The 24,796-nt window shown below is 46.0% G+C and overlaps 1 protein-coding gene across 1 annotated transcript; it reads right to left on the reverse strand.

The window, feature by feature from the left end:
- Positions 1 to 13,595: 13,595 nt before the first annotated feature.
- Positions 13,596 to 23,559, reverse strand: MIS18A (MIS18 kinetochore protein A). Its single transcript, XM_005283912.5, has 5 exons — positions 23,298 to 23,559; positions 23,097 to 23,163; positions 22,288 to 22,410; positions 16,729 to 16,822; positions 13,596 to 14,629 (listed from the first exon to the last, which is right to left on the reverse strand). Exons 1-5 carry the CDS (start codon positions 23,479 to 23,481, stop codon positions 14,552 to 14,554), a joined length of 546 nt encoding a protein of 181 aa, XP_005283969.1. The 5' UTR covers positions 23,482 to 23,559; the 3' UTR covers positions 13,596 to 14,551.
- Positions 23,560 to 24,796: the final 1,237 nt, after the last annotated feature.

A 24,796-nucleotide genomic window follows, 5' to 3' on the forward strand; every position in this document is an offset into this window, starting at 1 on the left:
TCCTGGAATTTAGCAGCTTCATTATGATAGGGAATTTATGTAGCTATGTGACCAAAATCCTATATATTTTGGGTGACGTTTACACAGACTCTTTAAAAAAGATGAATTCTGATAGCACACAAATCTAAGAAAGTAAATATTAAATAAACCTCCTCCAAGGCTTGGGAATTCCTTTTCAACTCTGAAGCTTCATAAGCTTAGCCCCTCTTTCTGATCAGTATTGTACTGCTTTCAGAAATGCTATGCTGTCCTGAAATAACTTAGATATTTACTTATGTAAGGACTATAGGGCAGTAATCAAAAAAACAACCATAGTTTTAGGGAGACATTGATTTGCAAGGATTCCGGCTTAAATAGAGGGCCTTTACATGGGTGCATGTTACTCATATCTGGGAAGAAGACTAAAGCAAGTCCCAGAAATTGATGGTTTGAAAAATGAAGAAAACAATTTAAGTGTGAGCAATAAGGAGCCTATTGTTAGTCCTATAGTCTAATACTTAATTGTCTGAAGTCACTGTGTCCCAAGATATTTTTAAATACATATTTTGTGGGGAGATATTTTAGTTCTGTAAGGAATAGACTCATTCAGAGAACTATTCAAGATTTGCCATCCAACCAGAAATGTTAATTGTTCAGTGGTTAATGGTGTATAGTGTTGTCATTCAAAAATTAGGTTGTGAGCTTCATTTTCTAAATGGAAGACTAATTCTGTCAGAGAATACTAGATTACAGGCTATCTGTAAAATCCTTAACAAGCAAGTCTTCATGATTCCTACCTCAGCCTATTTCTCTCTGTAAAAAGGGGTAAATCATTTTTGTCAGACCATAGACATTTTTTCTTTGACACACAGATTTAATGTGTGTTTAATACATTTTGTTTCTTCTGTAATATCTTACACATTTGAAGCAAATATAGTGGTGAGTCTCATTTTACTTTAAAGACTAGAAAAATCTTTATTATGCCTGTTAATGTTCTTTAGAGAAGCCATCAAAGGAATCGTGCACCCTGCATAAGGAACACCCAGGGTTAATATTAGATGAGATTCCAGGGGATTCTCCTTTGTGGCTCAGTCATAATAGTACTGGAATCTAAATGGTATTCATTCAACAAACCTTGCATCTCCTGCCTAGTTAGTAACAAAGCAGGGCAGTTGGCAATCCCCAAATAAGCCCAGCAAACCATCATTGAGAAAAGAAGGCAAGAAAAGCAGTGCTGTATAGAATGAACCTGAGTCACGAAGAAACAGAATAATTTACTGAGAAAAAAGAAATCCTCATTAACTCTGCTAAGAAGAAATCTCTTATGGAATTTTTGAAGTTGAAATGAAAACAGCTCTGGAAATAAATGTTAAATAACTCACACTGTTATCAGTTTGGATTTGGCTGCAAGTTTGACAAGCTAATACCTACAGTCAAAAGCAGGTCAACTGTACAATCTACTTCAGGGAATGGCCACAGGAAGGTTGTGAGCCTGTAAAGGGGAATAATTAGATGGTGGAATATGCCCCCTTGTGTTCCAACTAAGAAATAACAGAACTGGTAACAATTATCAAGAAGGAAATTTACATTACGCGAGAGATCTTGAAGTCACTGCCCAGTTAAGGGCAGGTTAGAGCCCTTCTCAGCTCAGAGGTACTGGTCTCAAGAAGTCTGAAAAACCACAGGTACATTAGCCAATAAGATAGATATTGAGTTGGTCACATTAGGGTCAAGATTTTTAAAAACGGTTGCCTAAAGTTAGGTTCTAAAATAAATATTTAGGCACCTATATAAGTGACCTCATTTTCAGAAGTGTTGAGCACATAGCAACTCCCCTGGACTTAATTTGGAGTTGCTGGGTTCTCAGCACCTCTGAAAATCAGGCTCTATATTCAGGTGCCTAAATATGGATTTCAGAGCCTAACTTTAAGCATCCATTACTTAAAATCATGACCTCAGAGAAGAAACCTGAAAAGGATTATTTAGAGTTCAAAAAGAAAAGAAAAAGAAAAAAAGGGGGGGGGAGGGAAGGTCCCTATAACTCTAGAGCCAAAGATGGTATCTAGATTAGAAAATCATCAATGCACCAAGAACTTAAACATCCACAACATTTGAGCACATAACATACATAGATTTTAAGACCAGAAAGGACCATTGTGATCATCTTGTCTGACTTTCTACATAACACAGACCATAAGACTTCCCTGAATTAGTTCTCTCTTGAAATCGAATAGCTGTGATTGAACTAGAGAATATCTTTTAGTTAAACGTTCAATTTTGATTATAAAATTTCCAGTGATGGAGATTCCACAGTCCTTGGTAAGTTGTTTCAAAGGTTAATTGCCCTGTTAAAAAAATCACCTATTTTTAGTCTGTATTTGCTTATCTTCAACTTCCAGCCATTGGATCTTGTTACACCTTTGTCTGCTAGACTGAAGAGCCCTCTATTATCAAATTTTTGTTCCCCAATAGGTACTTATAAACTGTGATCAAGTCTCTCTCTTACCCTTCTCTTTTACAGGCGACACATGGGGGGAAGGGAGGGAAATGGAGGGTCAAGTCGTCTCCCCCCCCCAATTGGCCTGCCAGGGTCGGAGAGGGAGAGGAACTCTGTCCTCCTCTCCCTGTGCCTCCCCCGGCATGTTTGCCACTCTCCCTGGCTGCCAGGCGGGGACAGGACAGAACCACTTCTGCCGGAGAGAGCCTGGCTGGGAGGCAGTGGAGGCCTGCTCCCTGCCCAGGCTTGGCTGCAGGGGCCAAGCATGCCAGGGGAGGAGGGGCTCTGGCTTGCTTGGCCCCTGTTCCCGGCAATGGGACCTGGGCAGGGTGCAGCCCACTGCTGCCCCAGCTGCTGGGGATAGGGGCTGAGTGAGCCAGAAACATGAGGGAAGAGAGGGAAGGGAGAGAAGGGGCTCCAGCTCACTCGGCCCCTGTCCCTGGCAGCTGGGGCAGCAGCAGGCTGCTCCCCGCCCAAGGCCTGCTGCCAGGGACAGGGGCCAAGCAAGCCGGAGCCCCTCCTCCCTCCCATGGCACGCTCGGCCCTGTCCCCTGCGGCCAAGCCCGGGCAGGAAGCGGGCCGCTGTTGCCGCCTCCCCGACAGGCTCTCTCAGGCAGAAGCAGCTCCATCCCACTCCCCACCTAGGTGCCAGGGACAGCAGCAAATGTGTGGTGGGGAGGGAGGTGCAAGGAGAGAAGGACAGACACACACGCTCTTGCAGGTAACATGGGGTGGGAAGAGTGTGGGGGCCCTAGGCTGGGTGGAGTCACTGGTCAGGGGAGATACATGGGGTGGTCACATGTCCTCCCCTTTAGATTGTGCCCCCCCCAGGATGGGGAGGCACAAGTCATCTATGTATCTCTTTGATTGATTGAGCCCCTTACGTCTTTCACTATAAGGCATGTTTTCCAATTCTTTAATCATTCTTGTGATTCTTCTCTGATTCCTCTCTAATTTTTCAACATATTTCTTGAATTGTGGGCACCAGACCTGGACATGATATTCCAGTAGCGGTCACACCTCTCTACTCTCACTCAATATTCCCGTTTATACATTCAAGGGTTGCATTAGCTGTTTAGGCAACAGTATTGCACTGGGAACTCATGTTCAGCTGATTATCCACTATGACACCCAAGTCTTTTTAAGAGTCACTGTTTCAAGATGTTAAATCTGAGTTGCTAATTGTTTAAGGTAGTGGCCCCCAACCTTTTTCGTCTGGCAGGCGCCAGACGACAAGCCACGGAGAACCGTGGCGGCAGACGAGCATCCGCCAAAATGCCGCCAACGTCAATAGGCGTCGCCGCCGAAAATCGGCGGCATTTCGGCGGCGACGCCTATTGACGTTGCCAGTTGTTGGCAGCATTTCGGCGGATGCTCATCTGCCGGCCAGTACGCGGGCACACTTAGACGCCCTGGTGGGCGCCATGGCGACCGCGGGCACCGCATTGGGGACCTCTGGTTTAAGGTTGCAAAAGCTTAATAAAACAACATTACTTGGAAGGTTCTGAGCTGCCCACACATTTTTTACTGAACATTTTTTCTGTCCTTCCTATAAGCCTAATCCAAAGCCCATTGAAGTCAGTGGAAAAATTCCCATTAATTTCAGTGGACTGTGAATCAGGCCCTTCTGAGGCAATGTGGAGGTTTGTGACCCTTAGGCTATATCTACGCTACAGGCTAAGGGTTCAATTCTCCTGCTCGCATACACATATACTTGCGGTAGCTCAAGGAAAGCTAGCACAAATCTAAATAGTAGTATAGCCACAGTAGTACAGGCAGCAACAGCACAGCTTAGCCATGCTGAGTAGAAACACTCCTGAAACCAGTGGGTATGTACACGGCCCGTCTAAATCATGCCACTTCTGCCCATGCTACCACGGCTACACTACTGTTTACACCCACGCTAGCTCTCATCAAACTGGGGGATCACAGTCCTAGCCCATAGTGTAGATGTAGCCTTAGACCAGACATGGGCAAACTACGGTCTGCGGGCCACATCTGGCCCGCGGGACCGTCCTGCCCGGCCCCTGAGCCTAGTCAGGGAGCCTAGTCCCTGTCCCCTCCCCCGCTGTCCCCTCCACCCCCGTAGCCACGCCACCATGCTCTGGCCCACCACTCCTGCTGGGCAGTGTGGGGAACGCAGCTGGCTCTGGCCGGGTGTCGCGGCTGCAAGCTCCTGCTGCTGGTAAGGGGGCGGGGAGTCCTGGGGGCAGTCAGGGAGGAGGGGGCGGTTGGATGGGGCAGAGGTTCTGGGGGGCCGGTCAGGGGATGCGGAACAGGGAGGGTTGGGAGTGGGAGTCCCGGGGGGCCTGTCAGGGGCCGGGATGTGGATAGGGGTCAGGAGGGCAGTCAGGGGACAGGGAGCAGGGGAGGTTGGATAAGGGGGTGGGAGTCCCGGGGGGGGGGGGTTTCAGGGGGTGGGGGTGTGGATAGGGGTCAGAGCAGTCAGGAGACAGGGAACAGGGGGGTTGGATGGGGGAAAGGGGTCCCGGGAGGGGGCTGTTAGGGGACAAGGAGCAGGGGGGGCTGGATGGGTTGGGAGTTCTGAGGGCGGCAGTCAAGGGGCGGGAAGTGGGAGGGGGAGGATAGGGGGCAGGGGCCAGGCTGTTTGGGGAGGCACAGCCTTCCTTACCCGACCCTCCATACAGTTGCACAACTCCGATGTGGCCCTCGGGCCAAAAAGTTTGACCACCCCTGCCCTCAGCTCACTTCATTTAAATCTTGTATCTCACAGGTTAACCAACAGGAGGAGCACTTCAGTATCTAATTCTCACACGTTAAATTCTTTATCTGACGACAAAGTAGGATAGCAAATGATTTCAAAACGTCTAATGCCAAGCAGCTACACTGCTGGAGTGGAGTCATGGTGGTGTTACACAGCTAATGTGCTGTCCCTTTTCAGCAGCCTGGCCACGGAAGAGCCAATTTTAAGGACAAATGCTCTTTTCAAAACACATTTAATATTTTTTACTAGTTGAACCTTTCACTTAGCGCCCTGAGAGAAATGGACAGAGTTTTCTCTTGGTTACCAAAGATTTGTAACAAATCTCCTGTCTCCCTAGCATGAGAACTTGCCCTGGTAGCGAAGGCAGGGGGCACAGAGTTTGTACACTGTTGGGGAAGGGAAACAATGTGCTCTTTTCCCACTTCTGCCCCTGAAGCTTTCCTGTTATAAAATTATACAGGTTTGTTCTCCTGGGAGACTTGGCTGAGCCTGGAGTTCTTGTTAATTTAAAGGAAATTAAAAGAGCTGATTGCATTGCTGTGCTTATTTACAAATTCATTACTCTGCTCCATTCCTCTCAAAAAAATTGCCCAAGATGGGTTAAGCCATGCTCAAAGTGTGTAAAACAGTCCCTGCTTCCACAAACTCTGTTAATGAATTTATTTTCAATGAAAAGGTTATATAAAAATCCTACTGGGTTGTGGGTAATTTTCTTTTTTTCTGCTGATTGCTTCAGTATTAATTTTTCCAATTGTTTCATTTTATCTTTCTCATTTCTTTTTGACTATAGAATGTATTCTTCTTGTGATTCTGTTTCTCTCTTAAATCTGTTGGCTGAGATTTTCCAAGGAACATAAAGCTTTGTCTACATGGGGAAATTGACTGGCATAGCTATTGTGGTATAAGCTATTCTGCAGTAGCTATTCCAGAATAGCTCCTCATGTGGACATTCTATTCCAGAATAAAAGACTCTTTTATTCAATAATAGTTACACCACTTTGTGAGCTTATTCAGCATTAATTACACTGGTCAATTTCCCTGTATAGACAAGGCCTTAGGGCAGAGGTCCCAAAACCGTGGGGAGCGCCCCCCTAGGGGGAACATGGAGGAATATTTGAGGGGGTGCGGTGGGGTCCGGGTCAGCCCCACAGGGGGCGAAGAGGGAGTGCCACCCAGCCGTGGCCCCAGCCCCGGACTCAGTACTGCCCCCAGCCTTCGCCCCTGGCATGGCTCCGTTCCTGGCCCTGGGCCCAGACCTGCCTCTGCCTTGGCCCCTTTACCACTGTCTCCCACCCACCCCCCTGGAGCCCCAGGTCCACTCCCAGCCCTGGCTCCGAGGGGGATGCAGACAGGGGCAAGGGGGGGGGCACACACAACCCTAAAAAGTTTGGGGACCACTGCCTTAGGGAATTACTTGCTCAACTTTCATTGGAATTCAAAAGGATTTAAGTGCCTACCTCCTATACGTGCCTTTCAGAATTCCAGCCTGTATTTTCTCCTCTTGTTCCCACACTGTTTTTTCCCCTCTTGTTCTTCTCTTTTCATATACTGTGTACTAATTTTCTTTCCTTTACCTTATGCTGCTTTGTCCCCTCTGTTCTGACAAACTTCCTGCAGTGCAGGCCCTACACTTTCACGACAGGCTATATAAGGCTTGTTAGAAAAAAAATGCCCACCCATTGGGACCTTTTAGGCTAATGTCACCAAGGGTTCAGTGAAACTGCTGGGTATCAGTGGGAATTTTTTCTCTGAACTTCCTTAGTATAAATGCAGCCTTAGAGGTACCCCTTTTTTCAAATCCCAATGTTTACCCCGCCCCTCTTTTTTCCTACTCTCTCTGGGTGTAGTCCTAGCCCCACTGAAGTCAGTGGGAGTTGTGCCATTGACTTCAAGGGGACCAGGATTCACCCTGCCTCTTTTCCTATTTTATTCCTCTCCTGTCCCCTCAATTTATTTCCTTGAACCCAGGATTCCCCCCACCCTTCTCTTAATCTTGGCACCAACAGTTACACTGGTAGGGCCACTAGTATTGCTGGCTCCTGGAGTTCCATTCTGCTGCATTTCCACTACCTGCTAATTATAGAGCTCTTGTTGCACAACCAGCTGTGACTGTGTTCTTTCTGATCCTATTCAAATCAAAACACATATCCAAGAATGCTTGTTACTTGCTTGTATCCAGCTCAATCTCTTTCTTGCTATTAATATGCTGAAACAAGGTCTATTCCAGCCAGGAGAGTCTACATCTAATGTTGAGAAGGTCAACTTTGAAATCTTTCATGCCTGAAGCCAAGAGCTAAAACTATTTTAATTATTAGCCAAGAACCACTTTTTTGGGTACTGCCTATTTGGGGCAGACATTCAAAGGGCAGGTTATGAGGCTGTAGCAAAAATAACTGGCAGTTTAAAAAACAATGACAATGAGGTCAATCTTCAGTGGCCCCATTAGGGTGACCCTGACATTTTTATGTGAACAAAAAGATTCAGCCCTAATTGTAAGTGCATTCCATGACAGGTAATTATGACCCTAGCTACATGACAGTCAAAGCTACCAGCTGTTGTTACTATTCTTCAGGATATTTAGCGATACCTGGCAGATTGTTTGAATTTCTATTAATGCCTTTTGACGCAAAATTCATACAGGCACTTAGGTCAAAGTACAACATGAGTTACAGGAAGGTAAATCATTCATTTTAACAACACTGCTCCATTGATTACCTTGACTTTGTCTACACTAGTGTTTTTCTAAAAATCTCTTCATGGCCAATTAGACAGCTTAGGCAGAGCCATCCTCCAGACCTTCTCTGCACGGAGGTAAAGACCTCTGGTTAATATGCCAGCAGGTGCTCCGTACTAATTCTCCTATTGGCACGACACCATTGGAGTCGCAATGAGGGCAGGGTAATAGTGAGTATTTTAAAAAAACAGCTAGAGCTTTAAAGATGCCAACACTGCAGTCAACACTTGGGGCACAGTGGCAGCTAATTGAATAAGGAACAGGAAGGGAATGATAGGACAAACCTGAGAACCTCAGAGTAAGATAGTGTTTGCTGTGGAGCTGTGCAAATTAGTATTTCTTTCCCACAAAACTGCTGCTCCAAAATTTGTTAAAGTACGGTGATAAGAAAATGTTCAAGATCGCTTAAGGAGTCATCTGCTTGGTAATTGCACTTTTTCTTGAAACACAAATTCTCCGTTCTATTCCCCACTCTCCTCCAAGGTGTTTAGAGCATCAACCTCATCTAAGTTAATGTATGCTTCTCTTTCTTGCGTAAGCACATTGAGGAGTTTTAAGCATGTGACATCTTCTATGCATCTGTCACTATTTCCTAGTGAATATTCAATACTCTATTTATTCAAAAACAATGAAGATGTGATAATCTACCCATTACTTATCTTCTTTATGCAGTTAACATCATGGGTATAGTTCGGGGGGAAAGTGGGGAGAGGTGTTGCCCCACACAACAGGGCCTGCCTTATGGGTGGGCGCTGTGGTTAGGGAGGCAAGACTCAGTGCACTTATCTTAATGTACCGGGACAGGCCCCTGCCAGTAGCTCACCTGACCCCCAACTTCCTCCTCTTTGCCCCCCAGCAGCCTGGGGTGCTGGCTGTTTGGCAATCCCGGGTGGAGCCCACACAGGGAAGCAGGAGCCTGGCATGCAGCATCCACTTGCACCATGAAATACAGCAGCAGCCGCCTCCGCAGGAAGGTGACCAGGCAGGCCTGGGAGGCACCAGAAAAAAAGGCAGCAGTAAGTCCAGCTGCAGCAGCTGGTGACAGAGCAGCTGTAGCTCCCACACTCAGGTCTCATAGACTTTAAGGTCAAAAGGGTCCATCGTGATCATCTAGTCTGACCTCATGCACATTGCAGGTCACAGAACCTCACTCACACCTGAAACAGACCCCTAACTTCTGGCTGAGTTACTGATGTCCTCAAATCATGCTTTAAAGACTTTGAGTTACAGAGAATTCACCATTTAAGCTAGTTTAAACCTGCAAGTGACTTGTGCCCCATGCTGCAAAGGAAGGGAAAAGACTTCCATGGTCTCAGCTAATCTGACCAGGGGAAAAATTCCTTCCCAACCCCAAATATGGCAATCAGTTAGACCAAGGGTTCTCAAACTGGGGGTCAGGATGCCTCAGTGGGTCACGAGATTATTACATGGGGGGGCGGAGGGTCGCAAGCTGTCAGCCTCCACCCCAAACCCCGCTTTGCCTCCATCATTTATAATGGTGTTAAATATATAAAAGTGTGTTTTTAATTTACAAGGGGGGGGGGAGGTCACACTCAGAGGCTTGCTATGTGAAAGGGGTCAGCAGTACAGAAGTTTGAGAACCATTGAGTTAGACCCTGAACACATGGGCAAGACCCACCAGGCAATTACCTGGGAAAGAATTATCTGTAGTAACTGAGAGCACTCCCTCCAGCAGTTGGGGATTTTTGCTAGTGGCAGTCACAGATGGGCCACTTGCCATACTATTCCCTCCAAAAAACTTACCAAGCTCAGTTTTGAAGCCAGTTAGGTTTTTTGCCCCCACTGCTCCCCTTGGAAGGCTGTTTCAGAACTTCACTTCTCTGATAGTTGGAAACCTTTGTCTAATTTCAAGCCTAAACTTGAGGTTTATAACCATAGTGGACAGCAGCAACAGCAGCAGGGGTTCCCCTGCTAAACCAGCTCATCTCCCGCCACCACCAAGCAATGCACAGCCCATCACAGACACGGGAGCACCCTCCACTCCAGCCAAGGAGGAGAAAGCCAGCGATCCAGGGGAACTGGCTTCAGCATGTGCAAGATGTGCCATGTCTGTGTGTACAGATACTCAGACACATGTCACTGGGTCAGCCCCTCTCTCTTTGCATTTCTCGTGCCCACAGGGACACACTAATAGATGCACATGCATTAGACACAGACATACACAGTTCCTCTCCCTCCTGTCTTGGCCTGGCAAGCTGCACCCACATAACCAAAAGGGAACAGAGACTGAGTCTTTGGGGTCCCTGTGCGAGACATCAACAAACTTTGGGACAGGCGCCTGGCTCTGTGACTCCACAGCAGGCCCAGCACCGCAAGTCTCAGACAGGCACCAAATTTGACCCCCACACGCAGGCCCGTTGGCCTGGCTTGGAGCTGCCCCTCCCAAATATAGAAGTCAAACTACACCTCTGGTCAACATCTTCCTCAGCCTCATTTCTTTCTGGTAGTGGATTGCTTAAGTGTCTATTGTTGATGACTAGTTTTATCACTTTTCCACCCCAGAATATATCTACCTGTATTCCAGACCAGATCACTTTGAAACTGAGATCTCAATATGTAATCCTTATGTCAATAGAAAAAACTTCTTTAGAGGATATATCTGCTTTTAGATGCATATACTCAAAAGATGAACTACAAAATAAAACATGCCTAAATCACTGAAATCACTCCTGTGTTAACTGTACACTGTTTTCAGAGCTGACCAAGCATAAATGACAACCATAGAAATGCAAGGCTGGAAGGACCTCAAGAGATCATCAACTCCAGCCCACTGGAGAGGCAGGACCAAAGTATACCTACACCATCCCTGACACGTTCTCATGAGCACATAGGACAAGTTCAAGAAATTTAGAATAACGAATTTTGAATGTGACCCCCTTCATAAAGCTGAGCTTACTTTAGTTTTAGGAAACTGAATAGATGTCAGTTTATCCTGGGTTCAGGGAGAGAAACTGAGGGGGCAGGAGAGAACTAAAGCAACGCAGGAACAGTTGCCAATAAACACATACTGCCTATCAAGCAAGGAGCAATACCATAACTTCATAGAGACAACATACCATGGTTCACAGTATATTGAAAGTGATAGCTGTAACTTTTAAAATACAGACATATGTGGGTCTTAACTCACAACTACAATATTTAAGATTTTGAGTGTTCATATTTACTAAAACAGTTTTACATCTAAACAGAAAAAATTCTTTGGATATTACCTTTAATCTGGCTGTTGCATTGACTACTAATTAACTGAAGATGGAGTTTACTAGTTGATCATTGTGATAAAATATGTAATTTCAACTACAGGGAATACTATATACACACACCCCCATAGCAGGTCTGAATCTAGGCTGTTAGTTGTACACTGCAGCAGAACAGCAGCTGGCAACACTGACACTGACTGGAAAAGCTACCTCAATAAAGTCTGATTAAGTTAGTGGGTCTAGATCTCTTGCCTTTTGAGTCTGTGCTCGTTCTTCCCCCCTAAGCCCTGAAATTTTAATGGTTTGCCAAGGAAGAATCTTTAGAAGTAGTTGCTTCAGAAGCGCAAGCAGAAAAGGAAAAAGGGAGCATTCTTTCCTGGGTGCTGGCTGGTGAGTCTTGCCCACGTGCTCAGGGTTTAACTGATCGCCATATTTGGGGTCGGGAAGGAATTTTCCTCCAGGGCAGATTGGCAGACACCCTGGATGTTTTTCGCCTTCCGCTGCAGCGTGGGGCACGGGTCACTTGCTGGAGGCTTCTCTGCACCTTGAGGTCTTTAAACCAGGATCTGAGGACTTCAATGACTCAGGCAAAGGTTAGGGGTTTGTTACAGGAGTGAATGGGTGCGATTCTGTGGCCGGTGTTGTGCAGGAGGTCAGACTAGATGATCATAATGGTCCCTTCTGACCTTAAAGTCTATGAGTACTTTTTGAGGATGGATGTTCTGGATTTTCAGTCCCAGCCACTCCAGGGTCTGAAGGACACATTGACCTTTTTAGAAGTAACTTCAAGTGAAATTCTCTAGCCTTTGGGTTCCCTTTGAGGACACTTTACGGAAGTGCCCCTCACTAAAACAAAAACTGGCCAAACTTCTGAAGGCTGTACATTCAACTTGTGGCATTTTTTTTTTTTGTCTGTATATAACCTGATAAACCTCGAATGGCCAAATCCAGTCAATTCCAACATTTTAGGGAATGTACTAGTCTAGGCATCAATGGCTGGAATCCTGATGATTGGGGAGGGTGAGAGGGGGGAAGAATCAGAAAACCAGGAGAAAAATGGGGGACACCTGAAGTGCCTGCTGTCTATTTAGCATAGCCATAGCTTCAAGCACCTCTGCAATTGTCTAGAGATCGAACTTGTGGCACCCATTAATGCCTTCCAGCATAACAATACTCCATCTCACCTCTGCTCATCCTCCCAATAATTAAGTTTGTGAAGGTGTCACCATACAAATCTCCCACATAAAAAATTGTGAGGAGGGCACAGGGAGAAAGTGCTGGTCCCTGTTATATGGGGACTAGGTACACAGAATCCTTGGCAGGAGGGCAACTGGAGGGTGGCACACACATTTGTGGGGTGGAATGGAGGTATGCAAGGAGCCCCGGTATATAATAAACTCAGCCTACAGAAGCTACACAGTGTGCAGCCTCCTCACAAGCATCTGGTAGGTCCATCATTAAGAGGCATTGCTGCCTTATATGAAGGGCAATTTTTGAAGCCTAGAGATTTGTGAAGTCTCACAGGCAAAGAGAAAAAGTTTCTTCTTAAAAATAGAAAGTAAACACTTGAAATATCTAAAGCTAGCAGTTAGGTATCTAGGTTTAGAACTATTTACAATACAATGAATAGACCACAAAGAGAGAAAAAAAAATCTCAAAACACTGCAAGTTCTGACTCATAGCCACTAGCAGTGAGAAGGAACTGAGGGGCAGTTGGGGTGGTCCGGCCTTTTATGCCATTAGGGAGGAGGGACAAAAACACTCAGGCCACAGGTGTGGCCCAAAGAATCCAGAGTGCATTGGGCACATGCCCACCAACAGTGGAACACAAATAGAAAAGCACTTGAAGCAGCATCTAAATATTATCTGACAACAAGACACAAGTTCAACTTCAGTAAAGTAACACTGAGGAGGGACAAAAATAATCACTATGGGCCATGAGAGTTGATTACTCAAGAAGAGTATTTAAAAGGGTAAGGGAAAAAGTAAAAAAAACTGTTGTGGTCAGAAGATAAAGAAAAAAAATCTTACATGGCTAATGCTGAAGGAAAATAATTTCATTCAAGTTTGGAGAAGTTGTATAGCAATTCCTACTAGTGAAATAATTTCTGTGAAGCAGTTAATTTGAGTTGCACCTTACATAATGCAGCCACAAATTAGCTATAGCCCAATTATAATCTAATCTATGAGAGAGCCTTTTGCAAATAAACTGGTGTGCATTGTTTATTTGAAAGAGAAACAGACAAATGGAGATATGGACCATGATTTGCTTTCACTGATTGGTTATGAATTGCTGCTGCCTGCTGACAAATCTGTGTTAACTACCACAGCCTAGGTTTTACTTGGAACAAAAAAGTGTTGTACAGTTTGACCATTTGCACAAAGTTTCAAGGGACAGAAAGTGCACCAAGTCCTGAAGTAAGAAAGCCAGCAAATCATTGATGTAGTTTCTTTTTTAGTTTTATTAGAAATGTATTTACAAGACTTTAAACATTTTACATTGATTGCCCAAGTATCTTGGTTTCATAAACAAATTTATAAACTAATTCTAAGTTTTGCAATATATTAGAACAACCCTTTAAATAAAAATCAAACAATTACAAAATTGATAGCAGAACCAGTTAACACTCAGACTAGAGCACTTAACTAAATGTATTGCGTTTAGCTTATATTTTAAACTTGTTCTTCATCTCAAACAAGGTTGAAGGGCTATTCACAATATTTTTTTAAGCTCCACAATAACCGCATTTTTTCCAAGATGTTCTATGCAAAGTTGTTGTTTTTTTTTTAAAGTCTCCAGTAAAGAAAGTTAATAAATTCTGGCCAGCCCAAGGCTAGAATGCAGAACCTGCTACATTTAAATCCTACTGCTCAATGCCTAGCAGCACAGGTCAAGGGAAGGCTGTAAAAATAAAACAAAATGATGAACAATTCAATCATCATTTCTCCAAGAAAGTTCAGGGTTAGCTTGTTACTTTAGTTTTAGGAAACTGAATAGATGTCAGTTCAGCAGATAATTTTGGATGACGCTACCCAAGTTATACCATGATACTAGTCATGCCTGCTGAAATCCAAACAGCACTAGTCAGCTTCAGGAGAATCTATTTAACTAAGTAGAAGTTACCCAGAGCATGGGCAGGGAGACAGAAAAAAAAAATATATATATATATATATACACACACCAAATATAAAGGTAGCATGGATGTCAGCAGAAGGGAATATTTTAATTTTACATACATCATCGCACAAGTCAGTGTTTTATTCCATTAGAAAGACTGATGAAGTTTTTGTGCTATTCACTGGAAGGCTTTTGCAGCACTCCAGCAGATTCTGGAGATTATGAAAGCAAGCTTTCCATGAAGTGTTCCCAGTAATAAGCTACATACATGAAGTTTCTTTCAGCTGTTATGACGTGATGCAAAACTTGATTCAACTACAGACAGTCTTGCCTCCAGTGCTTTCAGTATGGTTTCTGCCTGTTAAATAAATTGGAAAAATAGTTTCCCAGAAATATGAATTTACAAGAGAAAACAAATCACCACAATGATAGCTACATAACTAGTATTGACCACAAGAGATTTCTGTTTTCAATCTTTACTCACCATCCTCACTAAAAGTAAGAGTATACATAATGTTTGGAGCTTTGGTTAATTCTGACAACCTACTGTAGCGATGTAGCCACTGCAACTATCCTAGAGTTATCTGACACTTGAACACAGTGAAACTTTCAGCCATCTTTTGTAATACAAGTTTAGCTTCTCTCAAGAGGTTTCATTCATGTGTTCTCTTCAGTATTGTCCTGGCTGCAAGATTATGGAATGATAGGAGCCCAGACCACAGGCTCAAAAGGAGGCATTTCCATAGTTAAATATAGTTTGTATCTCTGTTGTATAACACTGGAAATATATTTCAAGTTTGCTTAAATATGAGGAATTATTTTACTTTATTGCTTCAAACCAAGCTGGTCAGAAATTCAAAAATCATAGATTCATAGAATATCAGGGCTGGAAGGGACCTCAAGAGGTCATCTACTCCAACCCCCTGCTCAAAGCAGGACCAATTCCCAACTAAATCATCCCAGCCAGGGCTTTGTCAAGCCGTGCCTTAAAAACCTCCAAGGAAGGAGACTCCACCACCTCCCTAGGTAACGCATTCCAGTGCTTCACCACTCTCCTAGTGAAATAGTGTTTCCTAATATCCAACCTGGAACTCCCCCACTGCAACTTGAGACCATTGCTCCTTCATTGATCACTACCCGTTGAGCCCGACGATCTAGCCAGCTTTCTATCCACCTTACAGTCCATTCATCCAGCCCATACTTCCTTAACTTGGCGGCAAGAATACTGTGGGAGACCGTATCAAAAGCTTTGCTAAAGTCAAGGAATAACACATCCACTGCTTTCCCCTCATCCACAGAGCCAGTTATCTCATCATAGAAGGCAATTAGGTTAGACAGACACGACTTCCCCTTGGTGAATCCATGCTGACTGTTCCTGGTCACTTTCCTCTCCTCTAAGGCTAGGTCTACACTACCTGCCTGAATCGGCGGGTAGAAATCGACCTCTCGGGGATTGATTTATCGCATCCCGTAGGGACACGACAATCAATCCCTGAATCGACGCTCTTACTCCACCAGCGGAGGTGGGAGTAAGCGCCGTCGACGGGAAGGCGCAGAGGTCGATTTTGCCGCCGTCCCTACAGCGGGGTAAGTCGGCTGCGATACGTCAAATTCAGCTACGCTATTCACGTAGCTGAATTTGCGTATCTTAAATCGACCCCCCCCCCCCCCCCGTAGTGTAGATGTAGCCTAAGTGTTTCATAATTGATTCCTTGAAGACCTGCTCCATGATTTTTCCAGGGACTGAGGTGAGGCTGACTGGCCTGTAGTTCCCCGGATCCTCCTTCCTCCCTTTTTTAAAGATGGGCACTACATTAGCCTTTTTCCAGTCATCCGGGACTCCCCCGATCGCCATGAGTTTTCAAAAATAATGGCTAATGGCTCTGCAATCTCATCCGTCAACTCCTTTAGCACCCTCGGATGCAGCGCATCCGGCCCCATGGACTTGTGCACGTCCAGTTTTTCTAAATAGTCCCGAACCACTTCTTTCTCCACAGAGGGCTGGTCACCTTCTCCCCATATTGTGCTGCCCAGTGCAGCAGTCTGGGAGCTGACCTTGTTTGTGAAGACAGAGGCAAAAAAAAGCATTGAGTACATTAGCTTTTTCCACATCCTCAGTCACTAGGTTGCCTCCCTCATTCAGTAAGGGGCCCACACTTTCCTTGACTTTCTTCTTGTTGCTAACATACCTGAAGAAACCCTTGTTACTCTTAACATCTCTTAAAATGCATCAGTGACAAGTTTTTTGTTTGTAAAAATCGCATCGAGAGAGAAATTCTGAACTACATACACACAATAGGCTATAGTTAACTATATAAAAATGAAACATGACAATATGCATAAAAATTAAGATGAGTTTGGCTGAACTCATAGGTGATTAAGTGGGATTATTCTTGATTTGCCTGTAAATCTTCCTAAATTGTAGTTAACACCGAATTACTTAAAACAAAATCTTACCCTTTCTATTGCCTCTTCTAAGCCAGCTCGACTTTCAAGAGTTAAAGGTTCATCATCAGTTACAGCTTGTTTTTCTGAGGATCCTAGGATGTAACTAATATGGTAGAGTTACAGTTCACATGATTGTCAGTAAATGCAAAACAAGGAAACCAAGTTAAAGAACCATTTAGCAATAAAAGTAGCTCTCTAGGACAGTGACAGAGTGAAGTACTGCAGTGATCAAAAAAGCTTATGCTATTAATCAATGTGAGCAAAATATTGATTTTTTTAAAATAAAAACAGAATTAAGTCATACTGGTTTATTTTAACTTAAAGAACGTATTTAAAAATTTTAATTATGACCACTTATGTTAAGGCCTCAACTTACTATTATCTATTAATCTAAATCAAAGTAATAGTAAACAGTACATGGTTGCTGTGAAGTTTTAAAGAATGTCAAACAATTGAACTTGTGGAAGTCACTGGATAAGTATATTGGAACAGCCTGCTGAAGTGCTAAACCACCTTTAACAGCAGTAGCCTCTTCTGCAGGTGCAGAGAACATTTTCTTCATTTCAGTTTATCAATCTAATTCAGTTCAATGACTGACTCATTCAAAGTTAAGTAACTAGTTGGGAGTTGAAAAAACAAGGACACTGTTTTCCTCTTCCAATCTATGAATAAAAACTAGGTATGAGAGAATGAGATAAAATGGTTACTAAACCTTTCTGTAACTGTTGTTCTTCGAGATGTGCTGTACATGTCCATTCTCATGTAGGTGCGTGCGCGCCCTGAGCACAGTTACTGGAAATTTCTCCCCTAGTGGTATCCATCAGGTCAGCTCTAATGCCCTTTGGTGCTGCATGCATACAGCACTGGTATAAAGGGCACTGCCTACCCAGTTCCCTTTCAGTTTCTTCTTGGCAACCGCCTCCAAAGAGGGGACAGAGGGTGGATCTTGGAATGGACATGAGCAACATCTTGAAAAACAAGTTACGGAAAGTAACAGTTTTTTCTTCTTTGCGTGCTTGCACATGTCCATAGGTGACTCAAGCAGTTGTATAGAAGGTGGATTTGGAGTTTAAGGACAGGCTGACTGCAAAACTGCCTGGCCAAAGCCAGCATCCTCTCTAGCCTGTTGAATCATGGCACAGTGCGTCATTACTGTGTGACTGGACGACCAGGTCACTGCCCTGCAGATGACCTGAATCAGAACTTGCACTAGGAAAGCTGCGGAGGCAGCTTAGGATCTTGTAGAGTGAGCTGTAAGGATAGCCAGGGGCGGGATGTCTGTGAACTTGTAAAACTCCTGGATACACAAAGTGATCCACGAAGAGAGTCTCTGTGCAGGGATGGGGAGAGCTTTCATTCTTTCTATTATCATTATGAATAGTTGAGAAGACCTGCAGAATGGCTTGGTCCTTTACACATAGAAAGCTGTACCTTGTCCTTAACAAAGACTGTGTATGGGGACTCCAATATAAGGGCCTGGATCTCGGCGACTCTTCTGGTGAAAGTGATTGCCACCAGGAAGGCCACTTTCCAAGAAGTGTGTAACAATGAGCATGATGCTAATGGTTCAAACAGGGGCTCAGTGAGCTTGATAGGATGAGGCTCAAGTCCCAGGCAGGATGGGATCTCTGGAGCAGCCCTTGATTAATCAGTCATATAGATACAGAAAGACATGGACTCCCTTTTTTTTCCTCTGAGAAAAGCTGCTACCACTGCCATACATTTGGTGAAGACTCATTTGGCAGCCAACAGGCGAAACAGGAGCACCGAGAACTGGTAACAGGCTTGATTCACTATAAACCTTAGGAAGCATCCGTGGCAGTGGAAGATTGAGATGTGGAAATTAGTTTCCTTTAGATCGAGGATGGCATACCAGTCTCCTGGATCCAACAAGGGGATGATTGAGGCCAAGGAGACCATGCAGAACATTACATTCTTGAGGTACCGGTCTAAAATGTGTCTGAGCCCACCCATGGCTTTGGGATTAGGAAGTAAAGGGAGTAAGACCCCTTCCCTCTCATGTTAGCCAGAACCTCTTCTAGGGCTCCCATGCAAAGGCGGGATTGGACTTCCTGTTGCAACAGATGCTCACGAGAAGAGTCCCTGAAGGGGGACAGAGGGAAGGGGAAGAAAGAAATTGGATGGTGTAACCCAGTTCTATTGTGTTAAGGACCTAGCAGTCCAATGTGAGCTGAGTGCAGGCATCCAAGAAGTAGGAAAGGTGGTTGGAAAATAAGGGGGGTAGCTGGATCCGATGCAGGGGGGATAGTGCCAACCTGGAGCATCTCGTCAAAACAGATACCAAGTGCGTGGGTCCGGGTTGAATGAGGCTTGCTGACAAGGTCAGGGGAGGAGGTCTGTGTCTAAACACTCTATATTTCCTCCTATGTTGGTCCTGCCGAGGAGGCTGACAGAAGTAGCAGGCTGTCTGTTGTGGCCTGTACTGCTTTCTTGACCCTGCTGGCACATAAAGTCCCGGGGATTTCAAGGTTGCTTTTGAGTCCTTGAAGCCATGCAGCCGGTGATCCATTTGCTCCAAAAAGAGTGATGTGCCCTCAAACGGGAGGCCTTGAATCATTTCTTGCACTTTTTTAGGTAGCCGTGAGGACTTCAACCACGAACTCCTTGCATTGTCACTATAGTAGCCATTGATCTGGCTGCAGAATCAGCAGCATGCAGGAAGGCACGAGCCACAGTTTTCCCTTCCTTAACAAGGGAGGAAAACTCCTACATGGAATCCTGTGGGAGAAGGTCCTTGAATTAATCATGGACTCCCACATATTAAAATCATAACAACCCAGCAAGGCTTGCTGGTTCGCTATGCGAAGTTGAAGACCCTCTGTGGAATATGCCTTCCATTCGAACAGGCCCAGTTTCTTTGGTTCCTTTGCCTTAGGCATAGGAGCAGTCTTTCCCTGGTGGTCCTTCTCATTGGCAGCTGCAACAACCAGGAATCCCAGTGGAGGGTGAGAGGCAGAGGTTTGCCACAGTGCCTTGATCAGTTTCATAGTGGCATCATGCAGAGGTAGGGCCACTCTAGAGGGTCCCACAGGTGATAAGATGTCCAGGAGTCTATGCGCAATCTCCTCAAGTTGGAGGCTACCAGCTTTCACAAGGTGTACGAGGATTTGTTGTTGTCTTGCAGATGGGAGGCCCCTGGTGTCACTAATGCCTTGTCTGGAGAGGACATCAGGACAGACTGCGGAGCAAGGCCCAGTGGGCTTCCTCCCAAGGCATAGTACTGCCGAAGATGGGGCCATGGTATACTACGAACAGCCCAGAGAGCCGCAACGTCAACTATGTCAAGGATGGAATAGGGCCTGACCTTCAAGTCTGACAAAGACTCCGATCTGTGGTGCGGAGACCAGAGCAGTATCATGCTGCTTGGAGCCAGAGACAGTCTAGGAGACAATCTTGTGACTGATAACAGGGGCTTCCTCCTAGACAGTGGTCACAGCCCCAGGTGAGGCTCAGGGGGTGGCTCCCTGCCTCTCTGTGGCACTGGTGGTGCAGAATTTTGATCCTCTGGGGATCCCAGTACTGGTAGGGTGAGAAGGTCCCTGGCTGCTGTGAACGCCTCAGGAGTTGACGGCACCACAAACTGGCTAGTGTATTGTCTACTCTGACACTGCTCCTTTGTAGGTGTCAGAGAAGCTTGCTGTGGCATCGGACTTGCTGACACCTGATACTGTGGTGCCAAGGGAGACGAGCAGTCCGGCCTGGATCTTGCTCTCCCCCTGGTCTCTCAGATTTTGGCACCGGAGACCTGTTTTTCTCTTGGTGCTTGCGGTGCTTCTTCTTAGGCACGGAGGGCAATCGGTGCCAAGAGTCCCAAGTCAATGGAGAAATGCTCCACACTGAAGCTAAGGTGCTTGATGCAGAGTCCAAGCACAGCTTCAAAGCCAGGCTTTAAGGCTGCATCCATGAGGAGGACCTTCAGTTGGGCCACTCACTCCTTTTTGGTCTGCGGCCTGAGGTCTCTGCAGATTTGGCAGCAGTCTTTTCTATGAGCTTCCTGCAGGCACTGCTCAAGTGGAGGTCGCTCAAGGACATAACTTACAGCAGGCAGCGCAGGGCTTGAAACCCGGGATGCCCCAACACTAGCAAGGCAGACAATCCTGCAAGTCAAGTGTGGAGGCGTCCGAGCTATCTAAAAGTACTAAACAACTATTTACACCAAAACAAGCACGAAAAACCAGTAGGAGAAAATTGCCTAAGAGCAATGAAGGATTCCAGCCAACTATTACAGGCAGTAAGAAGAAACTGAAAGGAAATGGGGTCGGTAGGGCCCTTTATATCAGCATCATGTGCGCGCAGCACTAGAGGGCTCTAGAGCCAACACAATGGATACCGCTGGGGGAAAATTTCCAGCAACAGTGCTCGGGGAACACACACACCTATGTGGGAATGGACATGTGCAAGCACTCGAAGAACTATTAGTTCTAAACTCATGAAGAACATGGTGACCAGAACCAATCAGTTCAATTCACTAACTAAAGCTAATACTTCCTTTGTTTATTAGGTGAGTTGTAAATGCAAAACTCTTAATAAAAATGTCTTCTGTATCCAGCACATTTAAGGTAGCTTTATTTAACTAAAAGAATTCAAAAAGCTACTTTGTTAATTTTTTACTTGTGATTTAAGCACTATTTCTGTGGAAATTCAAATTCAGTTAAGATGCACAATCTCAATAAACTTATATTAAGCTATATAACTGGTTAAACATATAGATAGCATATGCTCCTGGTTAGCAAAAAGCACAAAAATTAGCTGCAAATCAACATGTTTTAATGGTTAGCAACCAATGAGAATGAACCTTGCCTTAGGAAAAGAATTAAAAATACAAATGCAAAACAAGATTGAGAGAGATTTAAATCAGTCTACACTGTTAAACAACAACTTAGTCCAGGATTTAGATACCGAAGAATGTTTTAAATCATCTATTTAGCATAATGAAAAACGCATTTCAAATATTGTAGCTATGTCGGCACCTGAACTTCCAGCTTTAAGCACAAGGCCAATGCATCAGCATACCCACATTTCACCACCACATTGTCGTCCTGCTAACTTTGTCCTTGAGGTTAGATGGAACAAATTTTACTTAAGATAGATCCGAGTCCATTTGCACTTAGTGACCAGTCACTGTGGTATCTATGTGCAGTTGTCTTTGGAATGAGACTGGAAGTACAGGCACCTTCTCGCTATGTTGGGTACCTAGTGTAATTTTACACACTTGTAAGTTGTATTATATAAAAAAGAACACCCAGGATATGTAAATGTCAGGTCTTAGGCAATATTATACTGTACCTGGAATGTTTTCACAACTTAAGTGCTGTGGTATAGGAGACATTAACAGAGAACACTGCTCTTGAACAAAAGGAATTTAGAGGTAATCCATAACCTTCTCCAAATACCCACCCCCATCCTCTCCCTAACACAAGTTTTGCACAATTATCTGATCACTAAAAGTGTTAGCAATGATCCCAAACTACTTGGCACTCAATCTAAAAGGCAAAAAACAATTAGCATATTTATCTGACAACTTAGACCATTATGTCTCATCCTTACCTTTCAATAGAGTCAACACTGAAGCAAAATAAGTCTCGCTTATAGTCAAGATGTTTTGGGGTGCATCTGTAGATGTTCCCAAGGGTCATTGAACAGCCAGAGCAGAATAAAGTTTCAATCATGCTGTAAGCAAATATGTAACCACTTCTTTAGACAACATTTAAATTGATTCTAACTTATTCACTCCTAGTCTTGAATAGATTCATTCTGTTTCATTTGTGTTCCAAATATACAACCTTTGAACCCTATCCAGGATCTTACCAGGGAACATTCCTCATCTATATAGCAGCGTACATTAGACTATCCCCGGCAAAACTGACTTCCCAACTGGTATTTTGGTTTAGGTTAGTCCTAACTCCCTGTCTCCCACCCAAGCAGCATTTTGTCATGTTAGGCAAGATCCTTTGCACTTGCCCTGTGTGGGTCTTTATAGGAGAGTTTGCCTATTGGTCAATTGAGATGCGTGGGGCCTTTTTGATTATAAACTAACTCAACAAAATTTCTTCCATTTTTGTTCCCTGGTTACGATTTGGGCAGCGGACATTTTGAAGTCACCGAGCCAAACCCTTCGGACTGGGAGAGTCTCTTCAGCAGCAAGGCCAATAGCCGCACCGACGCGGCACCTTTCCCAGCGGCTCCAAAACCAGCCCGCAGCGGGCCCGGGGAGGCGAGGGGGGTTCAGGCTGACCCGGCCCGAGGGATCAGACAGTGGCTGAGGCGGGGCCGTGCGGGGATGCGCTGGGCAGATCCCAGCCGTGACTCGGCGCTGCCGGACTCCCCTGGACCCGGGGCGCCCCGCGGTCACTCACCATCCGCACTCGCCGGGCCGGCTGGAGAGTTTCTGCTCCTTCTCCACCGAGACGTTGGGGGAGGCGCCTGCAACAGACAGACGGGGACCAACCGTCACTAACGGTCACCGGCGGGGGGGCGGGGCGCGGGCAGGAGCGGAGGGAAGGGGCTCGGCCAGCGGCGGGGGAGGGTTGGAGCCGGGCACGCTCCGGGGAACTCACTGCGCAGCAGGACGCAGCCGGTCTCCTCGTCGTTGGCCACCCAGCCCAGCGTGTCCCCCACAGGCCGCTTGCAGCCGGCGCACAGGAACACCATGGGCAGCTCCTCCGGGCCCGCCGCCGCCGCCCCGTGGCTGCTCTCCGCCTCCAGCAGCGACAGCGACGCGTCCAGCCCCGCGCCCGCCATCCCCCGCCTTCAAACCGCCCGCCCGCGACCAGCGCCGGAACCGGAAGCGACACGCACGCGCGGAGCCCTAACGGGCAGAGCCCCGCCCTCCCCCGAAGGGAGGGGACAAAGAGGAGCTCCCGCCGGGAAGCCCCGCCCCCTTTTCCTGTCTCAGAAGGGCGGGGACGGAGAAGAGCCCCGCCCCTTCCCGGCTGTAGTGTGGGGGCGGGGCTGCCTTGTCGCGTGTTTACTCTGCAGCTGCGGTACCCAGAGTAATGTCGCGCCCCCTGTGGCCGCGGGCGGCTGGGGACAGGCTGGTAGCGGCCAGTCTCTGCAATGAAAGCAACGGGGAGTCCTTGTGGCTCCTTATAAACTAAAACATGTATTGGGCATAAGCTTTCGTGGGCTAAAACCCACTTCATTAGATGCACGGAGTGGAAAATACAGTAGGCAGTGCAGTGAGAGGCGCGAGGAGGCTGCAGGGGGTGCCTAGCAAGGACTGTCCTACCAAGGTTGCTGCTCCCAGCTGCTGATCACCTCGTGAATGTGCTTCCAGCCTGCTCAGGGTGCTGGCCATGGCTCTCCCAAGTCCCACCCCGTGTGGGCACAGCGCTGGGGTTTGGCCGGGGCAGGCCCTACCTTTCCCACCCTCATGTCTGCTACCGGGGAGGATCTGCATCTGCTCTGTGTTGCTTGGCAGTTGAAACCCCTAGTGCAGCAAGTGGAAAATTCTGTGGGTGTGGTAGCCGGCCTGCCTCCTTCTGGGCTGATTTCTGCAGGCCTGGGGTCTGAAGAGTTGCTACTGGGATGGAGCACGGGCCTCCTTCCTCATCAACCAGCCTAAGGAAACTATGCCCCACCTGAACTAGGGGAGTTCTGCCCGCTTCAAGAGCCGAAGGGGGCCCTATCGCCCAGCTAAATACCAAGACCATGCTCCCCATCTGCCAAATTAGCCAGGAAGATATTCCCGCATGTAATATATTGCTGCTAGCAGAGGCTGCAGCACGCCCCACATTCTGCTACTATCTACTGGAAGCTATGGGAGCCATCATGAAGAATCTCCATGTAGTGCTGGTGAAGGGAAAGTATTGCTGAAGGAGAGATACTGGGCTGGAATCACTGATGGATTTGGGAAGGCGCAGTGTGTGCGATTGTGATGAGGCTTTTTAGGAGGGATGATGTTTTAACCAGGTAATTTGTCCCTTGTCAAATATTAACAGCACTGAACAGACAGCAGTAATCCTGTTACAGCAGCATCTTTCCCAATCCTGCCACCTTCAGATACAAGACTCTTACTCTCCCCGCTACATTTGCTTCTCAGCTGTGCTCAGCAGCA

Source organism: Chrysemys picta, chromosome 1 (genome assembly GCF_011386835.1).
Source record: "Chrysemys picta bellii isolate R12L10 chromosome 1, ASM1138683v2, whole genome shotgun sequence".
Taxonomy (NCBI): domain Eukaryota; kingdom Metazoa; phylum Chordata; order Testudines; family Emydidae; genus Chrysemys; species Chrysemys picta.